At 42.2% G+C, this 20,446-nt stretch overlaps 1 protein-coding gene across 1 annotated transcript in view; it reads left to right on the forward strand.

Moving 5' to 3' along the window:
* Positions 1-20,446, forward strand: part of UBE2W (ubiquitin conjugating enzyme E2 W) — a 57,769-nt gene that overhangs the window by 23,277 nt on the left and 14,046 nt on the right. The window contains 2 exon segments of the mRNA XM_055124433.1: positions 3,455-3,557; positions 14,400-14,555. Coding sequence (XP_054980408.1) covers positions 3,455-3,557; positions 14,400-14,555 — 259 coding nt within the window.

The following is a 20,446-nucleotide window of genomic DNA, read 5'->3' on the forward strand; positions in this document are numbered from 1 at the left end:
CAACACAGACACTGAGAGGTCATCATGTTTGGTCCATTATCTATTTTCGGCACACATCTCCCATCTCGACTGGTTCCTCCAGCCATCATTTTTTTAGTGATCCCTTCTCTCTTCCATCTGCCTTCTCCCCTCTGCTCATGAAGCAGGCTTCCAGCTATGGGGCAATCCTCCTGGCCCTCGTATCTACCGTCCTTGGGTGTCAGCCTCATGTGATGCTGCCCTACACTCCACAAATGAATGCAGTCCCTCTATGTCTGTCCCTCTCTTTCTGACTCATTTCACTTAGCATGATACTCTCCATGTTTATCCATTTATAAGCAAATTTCATGACTTCATCTCTCCCAACAGCTGCATAGTATTCCATTGTGTAGATGTACCAAAGTTTCTTTAACCAGTCATCTGTTTTAGGGCACTCAGGTTGTTTCCATATTTTGGCTGTTGTGAACAGTGCTGCAATAAATATATAGGTACAGATGTCATTTCTACTGTGCTCTTTTGCATCCTTGGGATATATTTCCAGAAGTGGTATTGCAGGGTCATATGGAAGCTCAATTTCTAGTTTTTGAAGGACTGTCCATATTGTTTTCCGGGAAGGCTGGACCATTTGGTATTCCCACCAAAAGTGAAGGAGCGTCCCTTTTTCCCCACATCCACGCCAGCACTGTTTGCTTTTGTTTCAGATGTGAAGCATCTTACTTCCTAAATTGTCTTCTGGCCCTGAAAGAATTTTGAAGGCTAGGAAGAACTGAGTTTTCAAAAGAATAGGTGTTTTGGTTTGTTGTTGGGTTTTTTGTTTTGTTGGGTATGGTTTTCCATTGTGTTTAATTTACTGTGTACTTCTGTTGGTAGGATTGTGCTAGCTTTTTTATTATGTATTGTCATTTCCAGTATTACTATGAGGTGAATATCAGTCTTTTTGAAATTGTTTTTAAGTTTATATATTTTTGTTTGTTTTTATTTAAGCCACACCCAGCAGTGCTCTGGGCTTACTCCTGTGCACAGGAGTGATTTGTGGCGGTGCTTGGGGGACCATATGGAGAGTCAGGATTGAATCTCAGTTGGCCAGCATACAAGGCAAAGCTCCTTACCAGCTCTACTATAGCTCTGGCCCTTTAAGTTTATATTTTAAAATACTCTACAGTTGAAGTATTTGAAAGGCATAGGTAAAATAGTTAAGGAGTTGACCTGCCTAGTTTCACTGCAAAATAATGCCCTTTGGGCCTGTGGTTCATCTTTTATTATCATATATGGTTTTCAGATACATTGTTTTTGCCGCTGCTGTTGCTGTTTTTTGGACCACAGCCAGTTATGTTCAAGGCTGACACCTGGCACTGCACTCAGGGATCACTCTTGGGATTCCAGCAGCCAAATGGTGTGCTGGGGATCAAACTGGGATCAGCTGTGTGCAAGGCAGGCGCCTTACCTACTGTAATATGCTCTGTCCCCTCAAATGCACTGTTTTTTTGTCTGAGATCGGGCTGGGCCTACCCAGAAGTTCTCAGCGCTTACTCCTGGCTCTACTTAAAGGTCATTCCTTGCAGAGCTCGGAAATCATGGGGTGTTGGGGATTGAATTAAGAGCCCTAGCTGAGAACTTCTGCTCTAACCCTCAAATGCTTTTCTTTTTTGGTTGGGGGCGGGGGGGGGGGAGGTGTCACACCTGGCAATGCACTCAGGAATTACCCCTGGCGGTGCTCAGGGGACCTTATGGGATGCTGGGAATCAAACCCGGGTTGGCCATGTGCAAGGTAAATGCCCTACCTGCTGTGCTATTGCTCCAGCCCCTCAGATGCATTTTTTTAAGTGACTTGTACAGAGGGCTTGGAAAGAGAGAGCTCAAGTGTATGGTGTTCTGGAGGCTGAATTCAGTCCCCCGAGCGCCGCCTGGACCCTTAGCTTCATTGGAATTGATATTGAAGGACACCAAAGCACTGCCAGGTGCAACCCCCAAAGAAAATACAAGGAAAAAAGCGTGTGCACTAGCTGATTGCTTTCACAGAATGAATATTTTGTTGCTTCACATAATAATGCAAGACTCCGGTTTATGGTGGTGAATTGACCTACTACACTTGCATTGTTTGTGGGTTTTTTTTCCCCTCCCTTTGGTTTTGGAGGTGCTCAGGGCTTGCTTACTGCTCTTGACTCTGTGTCCAGGGATCATTCCTGGCGGTGCTCGAGGAACCATGTGAGGTGCTGGGGATGGACCCCAGGTTGGCTGTGTGTAAGGCAAGCACCCTGCCCACTGTACTATCTCTTTGTTCCCAAGTCTTTGTATTCTTAATTTTCCTTTTATTTTCCTGTGTTTAAAGTAAATAATACTTAAATTGGTGGGAGGTCTTGATGTGGTGAATGAACCATAGGTTGTGATCAGAGGCTACTCTGACACAGTGTTTAAGGATCACTTTTTCTTTTTCACTTTTTTTCTTTGTTTGTGGTCAACTGGTGGTACTCAGCACTTATTCCTGACTCTGCACTCAGATTATTCCTGGCCAGACGTAGGGGACCATAGGGGTTGCTAGGGAATGCATCTGAACAAACTCCTGACCCACAATACTCTCTCCAGCCCCTTAGTGATCACTGTTTTTGGTCCCATGAGATGCCTGGATAAAACCAAGATTTCTGCATGAAAAAATGTGCATTGCTAACCCTTTGAAATGTCTCCCTGGTCCAGGACCATATTCTTATGACCTTGATTCACTTTTGTTTCCAAGGAGTTACCCATCATCTTTGTATCATCCCTCTGTTGTGACCCCCTTTAAAAGATGAGAAATAGAAAATAATGTACAGAATATAACTTCAAATATAACTACTGTATTGAAACTTGGAGAGGCCATAAAAACCTATTCTGGGCTTTACTAAACAATTAGAACATTATGAGGTGCAAATTAAAGACCTTAGAGAGAGCCTTGAATTAACTATCAGCTAAGAGGTCTGATGTCAACTCGACCTTTTTTTTTTTTCTTCTAGACTAGTGATGTGAAAATTGCTCTGAATGCTTAGTTCTTTGTAGTTCTTGCTGATGCTTTCCCTTTTTTTCAAAGGTCATTGATATCAAAAAGGAAGTTGAATCGTTTAGTATTATCTAGAACACTTTTCCATCATGTAGAAATAAGGAAGCATAAATTGAGTAGGAAGAGCACTGACTTTGGCTGTCAGCACCACCTGAGTTTGGGTTTTTACTTTGTTTTTGTTTTTTCCAGATCTGTGTTAAAGTTTGGCTCTGTTATTTGCTTGCTATCTGACCTTGATCTAGTTAATTAACTCTTGAGTGTTAAGAAGGGAATTAGGCCAGGGGTGTTAATTACCTGCACTCTTACAGTTGTTGGGAGAATAAAGTGCGCTCTTACACATGAATAACTCCTGTCCCAGTGCCTTGAATAGAGGAAATACTTAGTGTTCCCTTTCCTCCTCATTCCATTTATCTGAAATTCTTAATTATTTTTTTTCTATTCTAGGTGGATTGTAGACATGGAAGGTGCACCAGGTACCTTATATGAAGGGGAAAAATTTCAACTTCTGTTTAAGTTTAGTAGTAGATATCCTTTTGACTCTCCTCAGGTAACTGGCTTGCTTTTTTATTTTTGTTTTTGTTTTCTTTTTGTAATATTATCTTTTTAGATTATAGTAAAATACTCAATTAGTGATTTTTGATTAAGTAAAAACTTAGAAAATTATATAAATGGATTTGGTTTTTTTTTAACTTAATTTATAATATAGTCAAGCTCTTACAGCATTTACTTTTGGGGGGTTAGAACTCTATTACTCTTAAATTTTAAAGAAACCTTAGAGTCTCTCTCATAAGCAGAGCAAGGAATGGAAACCTAACCCAGGCCCATTGTTTGTGGGAGAGCTTAGCATTTTGGAGATAATTCTCCCTAAATAGAATGGTAGAATAACATGGTGAAGAGGTAGTATTTTATGCTGAAAGGCACATTAGTTTGATTTTGCATTGGCATACTGTCTTTTGTAGCTTCTACATACTGCAAGGGTAGATTAGAAGACATTAAATATCTGTCCTTCAGTTCCAGGCTCAGTCTTTAGTATTTGAGGCACAGTTTAGTTAAAAGATTAATACTTGGACAGGAACAGTGGTGGTGAAGGAGCATTTTTGAGAGCTGTTTATCTCTGGTAAATGATTGACCCTCAGAGGTCAGAGAAATGGAGACTCTAGAATGACTTCCAGATTTCTGGCTGGAAAGGAGTGTTCACTGAACACAGAAGCAGGAGCGAGTCTGGAGCACCACTGGATGTGGATCAAAATCCAAAAAATATATGTAAATGGGTTTTTATGATTACTTATTTATGTATTGGGTCGAACAGGCTTTTCTCGGGGGACCACTTCAGTGACTCTCAGCCTACCAGGTTGGCAGTTGAGGACTAAGTCCCAAGGATATGGTGCTGCTGGGGCCCTGCAGTGCTTGCAAGCACTGGGGTACCTAGTGGTGCTCAGGGACCACCAAAGGCTTTGGGGCCTCGTGAAACGGGATAGAACTGGGTCAGTCTGATGAAGGCATGTCCTAATTCTGTGCTGTCACCCTGACCCCAGTATTTTCTTGATTGTATAGGGGTGTATGTGGAAAGTAATTATTGTATTCTATAAAGGGAATTATTTTAAAGTATAAAATTCATTGGAAACTGACTCCTATGTTCAGAAGTTTCATGAAAAGGGGGGGAAGCTGGGTGGGGGCTGGAGCGATAGTACAGCGGGTAGGGCATTTGCCTTGCACTCGGCTGACCTGGGTTCGATTCCCAGCATCCCGTATGGTCCCCTGAGCACTGCCAGGAGTAATTCCTGAGTGCAGAGCCAGGAGTAACCCCTGTGCATCACCGGGTGTGACCCAAAAAGAAAAAGAGATGGGGAGCTAAAACACAAAATCAAAGGATGTATCTCTGATATAACCAAAGCCAAGGCAAATAACTTCCTAGACTACAGACAGGAAAGGCCGTTGCAGTCATTGTTACTTTGAAATTAGTAGCATCATTTCTGAGTATCAGTGCTTAAAGGCATATGGGTTTCACGCATCCCCTTGTCATCTTTTTAACCTCCTCAACTAAATTTGTTGAAGGAATATGATGGAAGAAAACAGTTCAGCAACTTAGAAGCATTTGGTTTAGGAGTCATTTGAGAAGAGAACTTAAAATTTTTGTTTGTTTTGTTTTGGGGCCACACCTCTTGATGCTCAGGGCTTACTCCTGGCTCTGTGTTCAGGGATCAAACCTGGGTTGCCCACATTACAAGATATATGCCCTCCCCACTGTGCTACCGCACCAACCCCATTAGTTAATTTTGTTACAGCAAAATAGTATTTCTATAAACATGTCATTTTGAAATTAAGGCAAAAATGTTTTCTAAACTCTCTCCTTAGGATCCCCCCCCCCCAACAATAAGTTACCTCTGTTCATTCTCCTGTATATACTTTGTAACTTTTTTTTTTCTTTTTGGGTCACACCTGGCGATGCACAGGGGTTAGTTACTCCTGGCTCTGTGCTCAGGAATTAACCCCTGGTGGTACTCAGGGGACTATATGGGATGCTGGGAATCAACCCGGGTTGGCTGTGTGCAAGCCAAGCACCTTACCCACTGTGCTATAGCTCCAGCCCCTCTTTGTTTTGTTTTGTTTGGGGGCCACACCCAGCCGTGCCCCTGACCTACTCCTGACTCAGTGATCAGGTGATGTGGGGCTAGGACTGTGCTCCTGCCCTTTGAGCTGTTTCTCCACCTCCTATGATTGCTTAATGAAGTGTTTATGGTGACAGTTTTCTCGTTTTACTAGTGAAGAAAGGGAAACTTAAATATTAAAGTGAAATATTTTGTTCATGGTTTAAAAGCTAGTAGAGAGGACTGGAGAGAGATTACAGGGATTAAGACACTTGCTTTGTTCTGGCTTTCAAACTGTATAGAATTCTCTGAGCACTTCCCAGGGTCACTCCTGAAACAGGAATAGCCTTCAGATGTGACCTAAGCACCTCCAGATGTGGCACTCCACTCCCTAAAAAAACCCGAAGTAGATACTTTTTTTTTTTCCGGTTTCGTTTTTGGACCACACAGTGATTCTCAAGTTACCCCTGGCTCTGCACTCAAGAATTGCTTCTGGTAGTGCTCAGGGAACCATATGGGATGCCGGGAGACCATATTGGATGCCAGGGATTGAACCTGGGCCAGGTGTGTGCAAGGCAAAGACTCTACCTGCTATACTATTACTCTAGCCCCCCACCTTTTTTGTGTATTTTTGTTTTGTTTCGGGGTCACATCTAGCGATGTTCAGGGCTTATTCCTGGCTCTGCTCGGGGATCACTCTGCCAGTGTTTAGGGAACCAAGTGGAGTCCCAGGGATTCGGCCTGTGTCAGCCACACACTACGCACTGTTCTGTCTCCAGCTCCAAAGTGAATATATATAAAACAAAATTAAAAGCTAACCAGACTAGTCAAGACTCAACTCATGGATAGGAGAGAGGGCTCAAAGGGCTGGGGCACACTCCTGGTATGGGCAGTGGCCATCTCTGGTACCATGCGACTGCCTGAACACAACTGGTCAGAAAAGGTATCACTGTGTAGAAAGGTACCTTCAAAGCTCTTGGGTTGTTGGCAGTCATCTGGAATATGAAGATACGTATCAGCATCTATTTTGTGATTTCTCCCAAGTTACAGAAGTTAGATATACTCCAGTATACATGTTTGAGAAAATGTCAGCTACTATGATTCTAGTTATGGTTAAGAAAAAATTTTGTTTTGCTTTTGGGTTTTTTTGGGGTCACACCCAGTGTCACTCAGGGCATACTTCTGGCTCTGCAAGGCAGAATGCCTTACCTGCTCCAACCCTGAAGGGGGAAGATTACATTGTTTGGTTTCAGACCACACTTGGTTGGCAGTGCTCAGGACTCTCCTGGTCTGCAGTCCGGCATCTCTCTTAGTGGGGCTTGGGGAACCATATGGTTGCCAGACTCAAACATGAGTTTGCTGTATGCATGGCAAGCACCCTGCCTGCTGCGCTATCTCTGTGGCCCAAAAGGATCAGAGATCCCTTTTTAGCTTCATCGGTCGGTGCTCAGGGGTTGCTCCCAGCTCAGCCATGGGGTTGGGGTGGAGGGAAGTCACTTAAGGGTTCCATTGGTGCTGGTACTCAGACCTGGGCTTCCTGCCGGCAAAGCATATGCTCTGTTTTGTTGAGCTCTCTCTTGCCCCCTTCGTTTTCCCTCCCTCCCTCCTTTCCTCCCTCCCTCCCTCCCTCCCTCCTTCCTTCCCTCCTTCACTCCCTTCCTTCCCTCCTTTCCTCCCTCCCTCCCTCCCTCTCTCCCTCCCTTCCTTCCTCCCTCCCTCCCTCCCTCCCTCCCTTCCTTCCTTCCTTCCTTCCTTCCTTCCTTCCTTCCTTCCTTCCTTCCCTCCTTCCTTCCTTCCTTCCTTCCTTCCCTCTCTCCCTCTTTCTTCCTTCCTTCCTTCCTTCCTTCCTTCCTTCCTTCCTTTCTTTCTTTCTTTCTTTCTTTCTTTCTTTCTTTCTTTCTTTCTTTCTTTCTTTCTTTCTTTCTTTCTTTCTTTCTTTCTTTCTTTCTTTCTTTCTTTCTTTCTTTCTTTCCTGTGCTAGGAATTAAACCCAGGGCTTCATACATGCAAGGCAAGTTAAGTTGTTTTAGAAATATATTTTATTACCTATATTATCTCTGTGGTTATAAAATGATTATAGTGGTTTCAGTTGTCAGTGCATGATAGTCTCATAGATTGCAAGATTTTTTTCTGATAACTGCAAGTTTCCAAAGGTCCTTTGCTTTGTGGAAATGTCTAGAGCCATTCTAGGTCAAGGCTTCTAAAAAGTGTTCTGTGTTGTCACTGTAGTTTGTTAATATCTTTACAATACGTTGTGTTAATGTTTGTTTTGCTGCATGAAGTTACGATGTCACCACTAAAGTATCTTAAGACTGACTTGTCCCACCACTGTCCTTATGTCACCTTCAGTCCACTTCTTCTTCCTCCCCACTACATGTAATCTCAGTTTTATACTTTAAGCTCAAAGGCTTGTCTTCATTTAATACTGTCTGTTTTCTTCTGTTTTCCTGTACACCACGAATTTGTCTTTCCTTATAGCTGAGTAGTATTCCATCCTGTGTGTGTTTATTTACAGTACAATATTTTATCCACTCATCTGTCCTGGCTACTTTAGCACTGCAAAAAACATAGGGGTTTATATATCTTTCCCAGTTTTTTGTGTGTGTATTTTGGTGGTAGATGGCCTGATGTGGATTGCTGTGCTCTATTCTTAGAGGTTCTGTTCTTTTCTGAGAATCCCTGTACTAAAAGCTGAACCAGACAAGATTCCTACCAATAATGAATGAAACTTGTTTTTCATACATCCCACCAACCCTGGTTATTTCTAGTTTGGGCTTTTTTTTTTTTATTTGGTGTATGCCATTTTCACTGGTGTGAGATGGGATCTCATTGTCATTCTGAGACTCATTATGTATTTTTTTTTTCTTTTTGGGTCACACCCAGCAATGCTCAGGAGTTACTCCTGGCTCTGGACTCAAGGATTACTCCTGGTGGTGCTTGGGGGACCTAAGGGATGCCAAGGATTGAACCCGGGTTAGCTGCATGCAAAATAAACGCCCTACCCGCTGTGCTTTGCTCCAGCCTGTTATTGTTTTTTTGGCCACTCCCACTTGTGCTCAGAGGTTACTCCTGGCTTTGCTCTTAGGAATGGAATCGTTCCTGGCAGTGCTTGGCAACCGTATGGGATGCCAGAGAGTCAGCAGCTTGTAAGGCAAACACCCTACCTGCTGTCCTGTAACTAGGGCCCCTACTTAATATGCTTTTGGGTTTTGTTTTTGTTTTTTGTTTTTTCCCCCAGGAGGGGGTACATAGCTGGTGTTGCTGAGGGTTTACTCCTGGCTCTGGACCCAAGGGTCATTCCTGGCAGGCTCGGGGCCCAGAGGAGTGCTGGGATGCCCAACCCACTGTATATTGGCCCTCTGCTTTGTATTTGCTCTTTTTCTTACCTTCCCTTCCTCCCTTCTTCCCTTCCTTTTTTTTTCTTTCTCTTTTCTTTCTTTCTTCTTTTTTTTTTTTTGGTAGGGGGGAGTGGAGGATGGGGCACATCCACTGGTGCTCAGGACTTAGTCCTGGCCCTGTGCTCAGGATCCCTCCTGAGGGCTTAGGGGCCGTGTGGGGTGCTGAGGGTTGACTGTGCTGGCTGCACGCAAGGCAGGTGCCATACCCAGACACGTTAGCTTGAGTGCCCTGGTTACACTTCTTTTTGGTTGTTGTTCTTGTGGCTTTTTGTTTATTGGGGGGGAGGGGTGGGAGGAGGGAGGGAAGGGGGTGCACCTGGCTGTGCTCAGGGTTACTCCTGGCTTTGTGCCTAGGGGTCACTCCTGCCACATCTCGAAGGACTGTGTGGGGTGCCAGGGATTGAACTCGCATCAATCATGTGCACACGGACTTTCCAGCACCCGTTTACACTTATTTTTAAGCTCTTCTATCCTACTAGCTGTCATTTTGAACATTTTTGAAATGGGAAAGTCTGTTGTTGGTTTGTTTTTGTGTGGGGAGAGGACACTGTCCTGTCACTGTATTAACTAACGATGGATGGTGCTAAAAGTGTATTTACTTGGCCTTGATTATAGAACTTTAGGAGGAGCCATCACTTTACACTTACCCTTGCTCCCCTCTCCTTTCTTGTCCTCTCAACACAGGCTCTCTTGTTGTTCAAAACTCCTTCATTTGCATAGATTCTGAACCTATTTTCATAGTGTCCTTACCCTTTCAACTTCCTCTTATGATGGTGGTAGTCTTGATTATTGCCTTAAGATGTCAAGTTAACATGCTGGGGAGGGAAGAGTGAATCTTACTTACTGCAGTCTCTGATTGATGCAAAATGTAGATAGGCTAGAGGAACACAGATATAAGAGAATGGTTGGCATTAAATGGAACACAAAATGAGTTTTGTTATATTTAGGAACGTTGTCTTTGCAACACATCATAGCTGCATAGTGTGATAGTTATAAAGCACCAATAAAACTATAATTTTAGTTTTGTCCATACATAGTGGAGGACTAAAAGGGGAGAATTGAATTGAAAATTATGCTTAAGTGCCCACCCCAGTTACTTTGGTTTATTTTTACTATTTATACTATATAAAGGACTGGAGCGATAGCAAAGCGGGTAGAGCATTTGCCTTACACACGGCTGACCTGGGTTGATTCCTCCGTCCCTCTTGGAGAGCCCGGCAAGCTATCAAGAGTATCCTGTTCACACGACAGAGCCTAGCATGCTAGCCGTGGCGTATTCGATATGCCAAAAAACAGTAACAAGAAGTCTCACGATGGAACCATGGGATGACAGTGCTACTATATAGCATGACTATATTTTATGTTAGAGAAGACATTCCTTCATACTGGAATACCTCAGAGAACCTTTGTATTCATTTCTAGGTTAATTTTCATAATTATAGCCAAATTTATACTATACATTGCATATATGCTTTATATATTTGTTTAATTTTGGGTTTGGGGGCCACACTCAGTAGTGCTCAGGGGTCACTCCTGGCAGTGCTGGCAGTGGGGAGTTGGGGAGCATATGTGGGGACAGGGATCTTGTAGAGGTCAGCTATGTAAAAGGTTGGCTCTTTGTATTACTTCTGGCCCTATTTATAATGTTGATTGTTTATTTTGGGGGGTCGGGAGTGATACCTGTCAGTGCTGGGGGTTCCTCTGCTCTCTGCTCAGAAGATCCTCTTGGTGCACTTGGGGTCATGCAGTGCTGGGGATCAACCCAATCAAACCTGGCCCTTCGTGCATGCAAAGCATTTCTTCAGATCTTTGAGCTATTTCTCTCACCCTCTATACTTTGTTTAACCTTATTTAATGAGGTGTCTGGCTTTCTAGTTATATCCAGAACACATCTGAACACAGTAGTACGCCTTTCTAAGCATGATCTTATAACTGTATGGTCATTCAGTATTGTTTCCGGTTTGGAAAGTCTTATGTGTGTGAAATTATTAATAGAATTTAGCACAACAAAATTCTGCTCAGAAATAGTTAATATATCCTTTTTTTTTATCTCTTTGATGAATTTTAGTTTAGATATTAATAGTTGCATGAACAATACTATTTTATTTCTGGTACCAAAAGTTATACAGAGCTTGGTTTGCTTAAAATTTTTGGTCATGGGTCAGAGTGATAGTACAGTGGGTAGGTTATTTGCCTTGCACGGGGCTCACACAGGTTTGATCCCTGGCATCCCATATGGTATCCTGAGCACCACCAGGAATAATGCCTGAGTGTAGAGCCAGGAGTAACCCCTGAGCATTGCAGAGTGTGACCCAAAAAGCCTGAATAAATAAATAAATTTTGGTTATGCGGGCTAGAGATAGCATGGTGGGTAGGCTGCTTTCCTTGCATGCGACTGACCCCGGTTTAATCTCTGATATCTATCCCACGTAGTACTCTGAGCACCACCACGAGTTATTCCTTATTGTAGAACTAACAGTGACCCCTGAGCATTTCTGGGGTAGGGACCCAAAACAATTTTTTTTGAGGGGCCAGGAAGATAGTGCAGCGGACAAGGGTGTATGCTTTTCATGTGAAACCCCAGCTTTGATCACCAATACCACATGGTCCTTCAATACCAGCCAGAATTGGCCCTGGTACTGCTGGTAATTGCCCCAAAATAAACATCAAAGTCTTTTCGTTAGGATTTTTATTTATCTAGAGTATTGTTCTTACTATTTTATTTATCTAGAGTATTGTTCGTAGTTTCAACTGCTTCTAAAAACTGAGCCACACTAATATGTTTGGAATAAAGTGACATTTGAGGATCATCTGAAGATTACTTCTATGGCAGACACAACTCCAACTGTGATTTTTGTTGTTGTTGGGTGGGGGTTTTTATTGTTTGTTTTGGTTTTGTGGGTCACATCTAGTGATGCTCAGGGGTTACTTCTGGCTCTGCACTCAGGAATTACTTTGGGCGGTACTCAGGGGACCATATGGGATACTAGGGAGCAAATCCTTGTGGGACGCATACAAGGCAAATACCCCTATCCTCTGTATTATCACTCCAGCCCCTTACCTGTGACTTGAACCTTGGGTCTTTTTTCCCTAAAATTGTGGCTTTACTTCTGTCAATAGTTTGTTCTTAAAAATCTCCAATTATTTGAAAGTGGGCTGTAGTTCAAAGGGCTAGGAGCTACACATGCAGGAGCTCTGAGTTTGACTCCTGTCACCTCATGGTCTCCAAGTACCCCAGGAGTGACCTGTGCACTAAGCTGTGTAGTGCTCCTTGAGCCTCTGGGTGTTGCCTCAAAACAAACAAAAACCAGTTGTATTTTATTCAGTTTAAGCAGTCAGAATTGTGTGCAGTTGTTCAGTTGCTATTTAGTCTGTGTAATTCCTTCAAATAAATTATTTTGAAATAAAGAAGGGCTGAGAGATAGCGCAAAGGACTGGAGCCCTGTGAGTCCCCAAGGCCTGGATCTTATTCCTGGCATTGAGCACTGCTGGGTGTGATCCAAAAACCAAAAAATCAAATAAATTAGCAAAGTTCTAATTTATTCCTGGCGAGTTCGCGTTTATTATATTCTGTTGTCTTGTCAGATCTGTTTGGGGTTATTTTAATAGTTTATTTAAAACTCTTAAAGTAAAGCTCTGTGGGGCCAGAGCGATGGAACACTAGGTAGGGTGTTTGCCTTGCACTTGGCCAGCTTGGAGTCAATCCCTGGTATCCCATATGATCCCCCGAGCACTGCCAGGAGTACAAAGCAAGGAGCATTTCTGGGTGTGGCCCCAAAACCAAGAAAAATGCATAAAGCTACAGTTGTGAAGTTTGGAAACAACCTCAAGTGTTCAGAACCAGCTTAACTACCTCAAAATAACTTAAATGTTCACTTCCCCCTTTGATTTAGACTGCTGATTAAGTGATATGGTTAGCTCTACTTTAGTGGGAATGGAGGGTGGATGCCCAAAGGTTAAAGTCAAAGAAAATATGCAGCAGTGTAGTCATTCCTTTGAAATTCCTTTTGCTTTCTTGTTTTAACTTCAGCCACAAAAATGAATCCCATGTGTTCATATACTTGAAATATTAGAGAACTCCTACTTGTATGAAAGACTGCTTTGTTAAATTGTAAATATTAGTAAATTTATAATAAAATCAGATTTGTGGCTAGATTTTAAAAACAAATAGCAAGTATAAAATGCAATAAGAAAGCAAAAACACCACTTATGATAATTTCCTTAATACATTCCATATTAAACTACTGTATTACTCTGGGTAACACTTAATTCACTGGCTGTTTCTTGCTTTGTTGAATAGGGTGTGGAACTGTGGGTAAGGCTATCCCTAGAGCAGTATATATTTCACCAATTTCTGTTATAACTTAAGGTTAGTTGTTCATACTAAAGTATTGGTACATTTGTATGTGAGGTAGTTTTTAGGTGGGTTAAGAAAAATGCTCTAAGTCTGGTTTGGGAGCTCTCGGTTTATATACGGTAGGTGTTATAAAGGCATATTATGTCAACTGGATCTATATAAGTGAAACCTTTGAATTTGTATTTTCTAAGATTTTAAGGTGATTTTTTTTTAAAGGCTAAGTTAGGAATTGGAAATTACTATTGAAAAATAATTGAAGTAATGCATTGTACTGCAATTTAAAATTCGCTTTAAACTTGATTAGTTAACTTTAATATCAGTTTTTATGAAGTGACACTTAAGAACATTCTTTCATATGAGACATTTTGGGCCTGCTTTGGACCACCATGCTTGCAGTTTCCTTCTGAAACCCTACTGTTCAGAAACATGTTTAATTATTCAGGCTAAATAAGGAAATAATGGGCTTATTGCCTTTTAAAACACTGCAGAGGCAAGGTGGAAAAAGGAAAAATGAAGAATTGTGTAGAAATCAGAGAAAAATAGCAAGTTCTGTAATTGAGAGACTCATTTAGTGTTTATTTGTCGAAGCACATGGTTAATTCTTGATTAGCATAGCAATTTGTGTCCATCATAATGACTAGTATAGAAGAGGTGAAATTTGTAACAATCATTTCCTTTGCTTGTAGCACCTTAGGTGACACATGTATTTGTATTGGATTTATGTATGCTGAGTAGTAGAATTTAAAAAATTCCTGCAGTTTTCTGTCACCAGTGTAAAAATACATGACTTAATAATTATTAAAGGAAATTCATTAAATAGCTGAAATATTAAGAAGTTGACTTTTTTTTAGTAATATGTGGTCGTTTATACAGTGAGACCAGTGCTTTTTGAATTAATGAGGATAACAACAAACAGTTTATTTTGTTTCTGGCAGCGATTTTCTTTGTATTCAGCTTGTTTTTAAAATATAAAGTTATGTGGAGAATATTTTAGTTTTTGGTAATGTGGAATATTTGAGCACTAATGGAATTTTATTCTTTCTTAGGTCATGTTTACTGGTGAGAATATTCCTGTTCATCCTCATGTTTATAGCAATGGTCATATCTGTTTATCCATTCTAACAGAAGACTGGTCCCCAGCGCTTTCAGTCCAGTCAGTTTGTCTTAGCATTATTAGCATGCTCTCCAGCTGCAAAGAAAAGGTAGGAGTGTTTCAAAATTATTCCTGATCACTGCTTTCTTTAGTTTGATAGGAAAATTACTTTAATATATAATATATTTGAAGGAGAACTTAGTGGTTCTTGTTATAAAATGTCTTGTAGGAAATATCTAAGTATTAAGTTGGAAAATTATTTTGATAATCTTTTATTTTAAACAAAAGTCAAATTTACTGTTTTATATTTCTTGAATAAGAAATATCTGCAGATGTTTTAAAATAATGTGAATTTTATTTCTGTACATGGTAAAAGTATGTGAAGATTTATTGTTTACCAATTTCACAGTGCAAAGCCCTAGAAATAAGCATCATACCTACCTTTTCCTCCCCTCTGTTATCTCCCATTTTATCAGCTTCTTCTAGGGAGAATTTCTAGGAACAGTTTTCCTATTGTAATCATTAGATCAGAGGAGGAGAACTAGTATACTATAGAGAGAGAGAATTTTAAGGACTTTTTTTCTTACTCTTCTGTACTAATGCACAAATTCCATGTATAATAAAGAATGGTTATGTGACCTGAAAGAAAAATTACATGAGTTAAATTTAGTATTCTGTTTTGAAAGTACTTAAAGTCTGGTGCTGTGTTTATTCCCGCGGAAGGGGTTAGTATAGCACTGGTTATATAGTTTATTTTCTGTTTGTTGTGCCAGAGTTCAGACTCGGCGCCCCATGCGTGTATGGTAGGTGCTCTCCCACTGGGCCATATTCCGAGCTGTTTCTATTGGTGTTTTGTTGTTGTTGTTGTTTTGTTTTCTTGCAGGGGTTTGGGGAGTGAGGCCATACCCTGCTGTACTCCAATTTCTCCTAACTCTCTGCATGGAGGGACCCTGTGGTGCCAGGAATTGAACCCGGGTCGTCGCATACAGAGCATGTGCTCAGCCCTGTCTTTTTCATTTTAAAGTCTCTCTCTTCCATGGGTCTTTCTCCTTTACATTCTACTTAAAGAGGAAACATTTGCTGCTCATCAGGGAGCTTTGGGTTGAGGAGGGAGCTCAGAGGGCTAGAGCACTGCTTTGCGTGCAGGCCCCTGGGTCTCAACTCCCGGCACTGCGTGACTGTCAGGAGTAGCTCTTACGTACTTCTAATTCGGCCTCTCCCTGTACTCTCCCCCACCCCGCCCCCACCCCCCACCCCACCCCCACACACCAAGAGAGGCAGAGATTAGGGAACTTGACTGCATTAGCTCATTTTTTAAATTCATGGTCTCGAACTGTGATTTTTAAAAATTTTGTCTTTGGGCTGTACCTGGAGATAATACTCCTGGCTCTGTGCTTAGGGTTGCTCCAGACAGTGCCCCCTAGAACACGCAGTATCCAGGAGTAAGCCCAGGACCCCTGCCTTTTGCACTACAGCCATCTCTGCAGCCCTTCTAATTATTATTATTATTATTATTTTTATTTTTTTGCTTTTTGTGCTCACAACCAGTGATGCTTGCAAGGCAAGCACCGTTCCTACTGACTGTACTATCACTCTGGCTCCTGCGGCCCATTTTTATTAGTGCCTAGAGATTTTTTTTTTTAAGTGTTTTTTTTTGAGGGGGTCGGGGAGGAGGAAGACCAGCCAGGCCAGTAATCTAATGCAAGGACCAGAGTATTTAGTTGGTTTTTTGTTTCTGTTTTTTGGGTTGTTTTTGTTTTTTTTTTTTGAGAGGAGAGGTGAGGGGTTTGGGCCATAATGGCGAAGCTCAGGGCTTACCCCTGGCTCTGCACTCAGGAATTAATCGTGGCAGTGCTCAGGTAACCTTGGCATATTGGGGATCAGATGGCTGTGTGCAAGGCAAGTGCCCTACCCACTGTGCTACACTGTACTATCTTTCTGCCCCACCCCCAGCCCCCAGTGGCATTTTGAGAAACACTTGAACCTTTTTGTTAGTACACCCAAGGATTCTGGAAATAACTTATTTACAGCTTTCAAATTTTTATCTTCTGCCCTCTGTCTACCCCAATTTAATAAGCAGAGGATATAATACATCATGCATGTGTTTAATACTTAATAGCTTTTGTTTACTTTTGAATGCAGTTTGCATTATAAAACAAGAAAATGATGGTGCTGGCGAGGTAGAGCGGTGAGCTGAGCACATGCTCCCCTGAGAGGCTGGCGTCCGGCCCCTGCACCTAAGGGACTCCCAAAGCTTCTGGATGGTGCTCCCCAAAAGCAAAGTAAAGCAGAAAAACTAGGAGATGGCCATACTCTTTATTTCTTTCATCCTTTTCTAATCGTCATCATTTTTGCACATTTTAATTGTCTGTTACTAGTATTTCTTGCATACTTGATGTATGACTAACCATTCCATTTAAACTATTGATAATTTATACTATATTTTAACTTAGAGTTGTATTATATTTAACCAAGATCATAATCTGAAACTCAGAATTATGACATCGTTAGTTCATGAAATAAAATATTCAGCACATTTATTAGGTGTTTACCATGCTTTTTTTTTTTTTTCAGGAGAGCCTGAATTAGGCTCTCTCTCTCTTTTTTTTTTTTTCTTTTTGCGTCACACCCAGCAATGCACAGGGGATACTCCTGGCTCTGCAACTCAGAAATTACTCCTGGTGGTGCTCGGGGGACCATATGGGATGCTGGGAATTGAACCCGGGTCGGCCACGTGCAAGGCAAACGCCCTACCCACTGTGCTATCACTCCAGCCCCTACCATGCTATTTTTACTATGCATTTAGACTAGAATATTAAGGTGAAGAGCAATTTTGATTTGCATTGAGGGGTTCTAGCTTCAAACTTAAGAATTTTTAAAAATTGGATTGTGTGTGTGTGGAGGGGGTGCGTCTGGTGGAATTATTCCAGAGGCTGAGCCTAGAACGTTGCATATTTTAATTTCTTTTTCAGTTTTGTTTCTAAGAGCCAAAACTCTTGTTATTTAAAATATTGCTCAATAGCATTTTTTGGTCTGTAATCTTTGCTATAGTTCTTAAATATGCCACAACTGCAGACTTTCACTTTAATAGGGTTTTGTACTTGCTGTCATTTTTATAGAGGCTGAACTGTTTCCTTAATTTCTTGTCATCAGTCTTAATCAGGTTGATCTGGGGTTCAGATCAAAGGGTCTCTGCCAGCTTCACATACATGGGCTTTTCACATGCAAGCACACCAAGATGGGCTTGGTTTTTGAGGCTTTGGCAGCGTCATGGATTTCTTGTGCTAAGGCTCCGTGTGTGGCTGCAGCCTTCAGCCTCCCCTGTCATGCAGTATTAATGTCCATGCATTCCAGCTGCAGTGCCTTCCTAGGCTGTGGTGGTGGTGAATGGGTGGAACCCAATCTGGAGTGCACCCACGCCTCCCACAGCCTGGCAGTGGCAGGAAAAGAGCTCAAATTTTAAAGGCATACATTAATTACCGGCTGGAGTGATAGCACAGCAGTAGGGCATTTGCGTTTGCCTTGCACGCAGCTGACCCGGGTTTGATTCCTCCGTCCCTCTCGGAGAACCCAGCAAGATACTGAGAGTATCTTGCACGCAAGGCAGAGCCTGGTAAGCTCCCTGTGGCGTATTTGATATGCAAAAACAGTAACAATGAGACGTTACTGGTGCCCACTTGAGCAAATTGATGAGCAACGGGATGACAGTGACATTAATTACCATTGAGCAACATCCATGACCCCAAAAGTCTTTGTTTTTTTTTGTTTGCTTTTCAACTTTCAAGTCATCACGCACGGCAATGCTCAAGAGTTACTCCTAGCATTGTTTGGGGACCATAAAACCCAGGTCGGGTGATTGCAAGTCAAGAGTTTTGCCCACTGTACTTTTCTCCCCAGCCCCATACAACCTTAAAGTCTCTTAAATGTTCATCTGAGGGGGCTGGAGCGATAGTATAATGGGGAGGGAATTTGCCTTGCACGCAGCAGGTCTGGGTTCGAGTCCCAGCATCCCATATGGTCCCCTGAGCACTGCCAGGAGTAATTCCTTGAGTGCAAAGCCAGGAGTAGTCCTTGTGCATCACTGGGTGTGATCCAAAAAGCAAAAAAATGTTCATCTGAGGGGCCAGAGTGATAGTGATTTCAGGTAGGGCACTTGCTGGGTTCGATTCCCAGCACCTGATGTGATCTGTAAGCCCTCCAGGAGTCACCCCTGAGTATGGTAAGCCCCGAGCTCAGCTGAGTGTGACCCCCAAAACCAAAATGAATAAATGTTCACCTGAAACCCTTAAATTAAAACGGATCAGTTTTATTCTCGGTGAACATGGTTCTGTAAGTTTTACTTTATGTGCTTGTTGGTTTTCGGTGGGGGTGATTGCCTACTGCTCTACACTCTGAGATTAAGGGTCGCTCCTGGTGCTGCTTGGAGGGACCAAATGTCCCTTGACTTTAGCCAACACAGTGTCCCTTGAGATCAGCCAATAGAACGAATGCTTTTTTTTTTTTCCTTCTTTTTTTTCCTTCCCCCTCCCTATTTGGGGTCTTAGGAAATTTTTATGAAACTATTTTCTATGGTAATAGAAATTGAATCCTTTTTCCTTTTTTTGCAGGTAGTCTTAACTATACTGGGTTGTGCCTGTCATTGTCTACACAGCTGCCCTCAGTTACTTTTTGTTTTGTCTCTTGTTTTGGCTCACATCCAGCAGTGTTCAGGCTTACTCCTGGCTCTACTGGGCTCTCTTGGCTTATTGGGGACTGAACTCCACAACCAAGCAAGCGCCTTTACCCTTGTACTTACACTGTCTCTCTGATAGCAGCTTCTCCATTTCTTACTCATGCATTGTTTGGAAACTGAATCCTTGATCTGTCCTTGATAATAGACATTAATTTTTTGTGGAAGTTTACTTATCATCATCATCCCGTTGATCGTCAGTTTTCTCGAGCGGTCTCAGTAACATCTCCATCTTAGCCCTAAGATTTTAGAAGCCTCTCTTTACTCATCCTTCCCAACGGTGCCACATTGGAGGCTCTTTCAGGGTCAGGGAAATGAGACCCATCATTGTTACTGGTTTTGGCATATGAATATGCCACAGGGAGCTTGCCTGGCTCTCCCATGGAGGCAGGAAACTCTCAGTAGCTTGCCAGGTTCTCCGAGAGGGAGAACTAGGCTATAAGATGTCATGCAGCGGCGAATGCAGTCGTGTGCTTCCAGGAGCTTGGTATAGTCTCTGGATGTTGGCCGTTGGTGGGCTTGCATGGCGCCAGGGGCACTTTCTGCGTGTGACCGCCTAGCTACTGGAAAATGGGGTATCTGGGCAGAAGAGGCCCAGTCTCGATCGGAGCAGGCTTGGAGATCTCAGCCCTGGGTCACATACGCCTGGGTTCCTCTGCTGGTTCCTTCATGCGTGAGGCTCGTCCAAACATGTGGAGAGGGGCCTTGAGCATGGCTATGGATGGGTTCCGGAGGTCTTTGACTGCAGGGGCTCTGCTCCGTTCCTGGTCAGGGAACCATGCTGAAATCAGAACTATCAAATAAGGACTGTAGAGCAGACAAATAGCTTAAAGTGGACTCAAGGGAACCATCTATGCCATTCTCTTTCTGTAGGTTTTTTTTTTTTTTAAGGCACAAAAAACTTTAAGGTCTTTTAGTGAGAGTGTCAATCCATTAATTATTCCAGTCTGTTTTTGTTTCACTGGAATTAATTAACATGGTCCTTCCTTAAGCCCCAGCTGCATCTGTGCTATCGCAGTAAAGAATAAAAAGTTTACTAGTTGCTCTTTTTTTAAAAAAAAAAAAAAAAAAAAAAAAACCTTGTAGGTGAACTACAAGGCTTACTTTTTTGTGGACAGGAGGAAATTCAAACCATACGCAGTGATGCTCAGGGGTGATTCCCCAGTTTGGTGCTGTGGGAGTATTTGTTACTAGGGATTAAATCTGGCCCTCGTACATGCAAAACTTGCACTTAGCACTGAGCTATCTCTGACCTGTCACGACTGTTTTCA

Source organism: Sorex araneus, chromosome 2 (genome assembly GCF_027595985.1).
Source record: "Sorex araneus isolate mSorAra2 chromosome 2, mSorAra2.pri, whole genome shotgun sequence".
Lineage (NCBI taxonomy): Eukaryota > Metazoa > Chordata > Mammalia > Eulipotyphla > Soricidae > Sorex > Sorex araneus.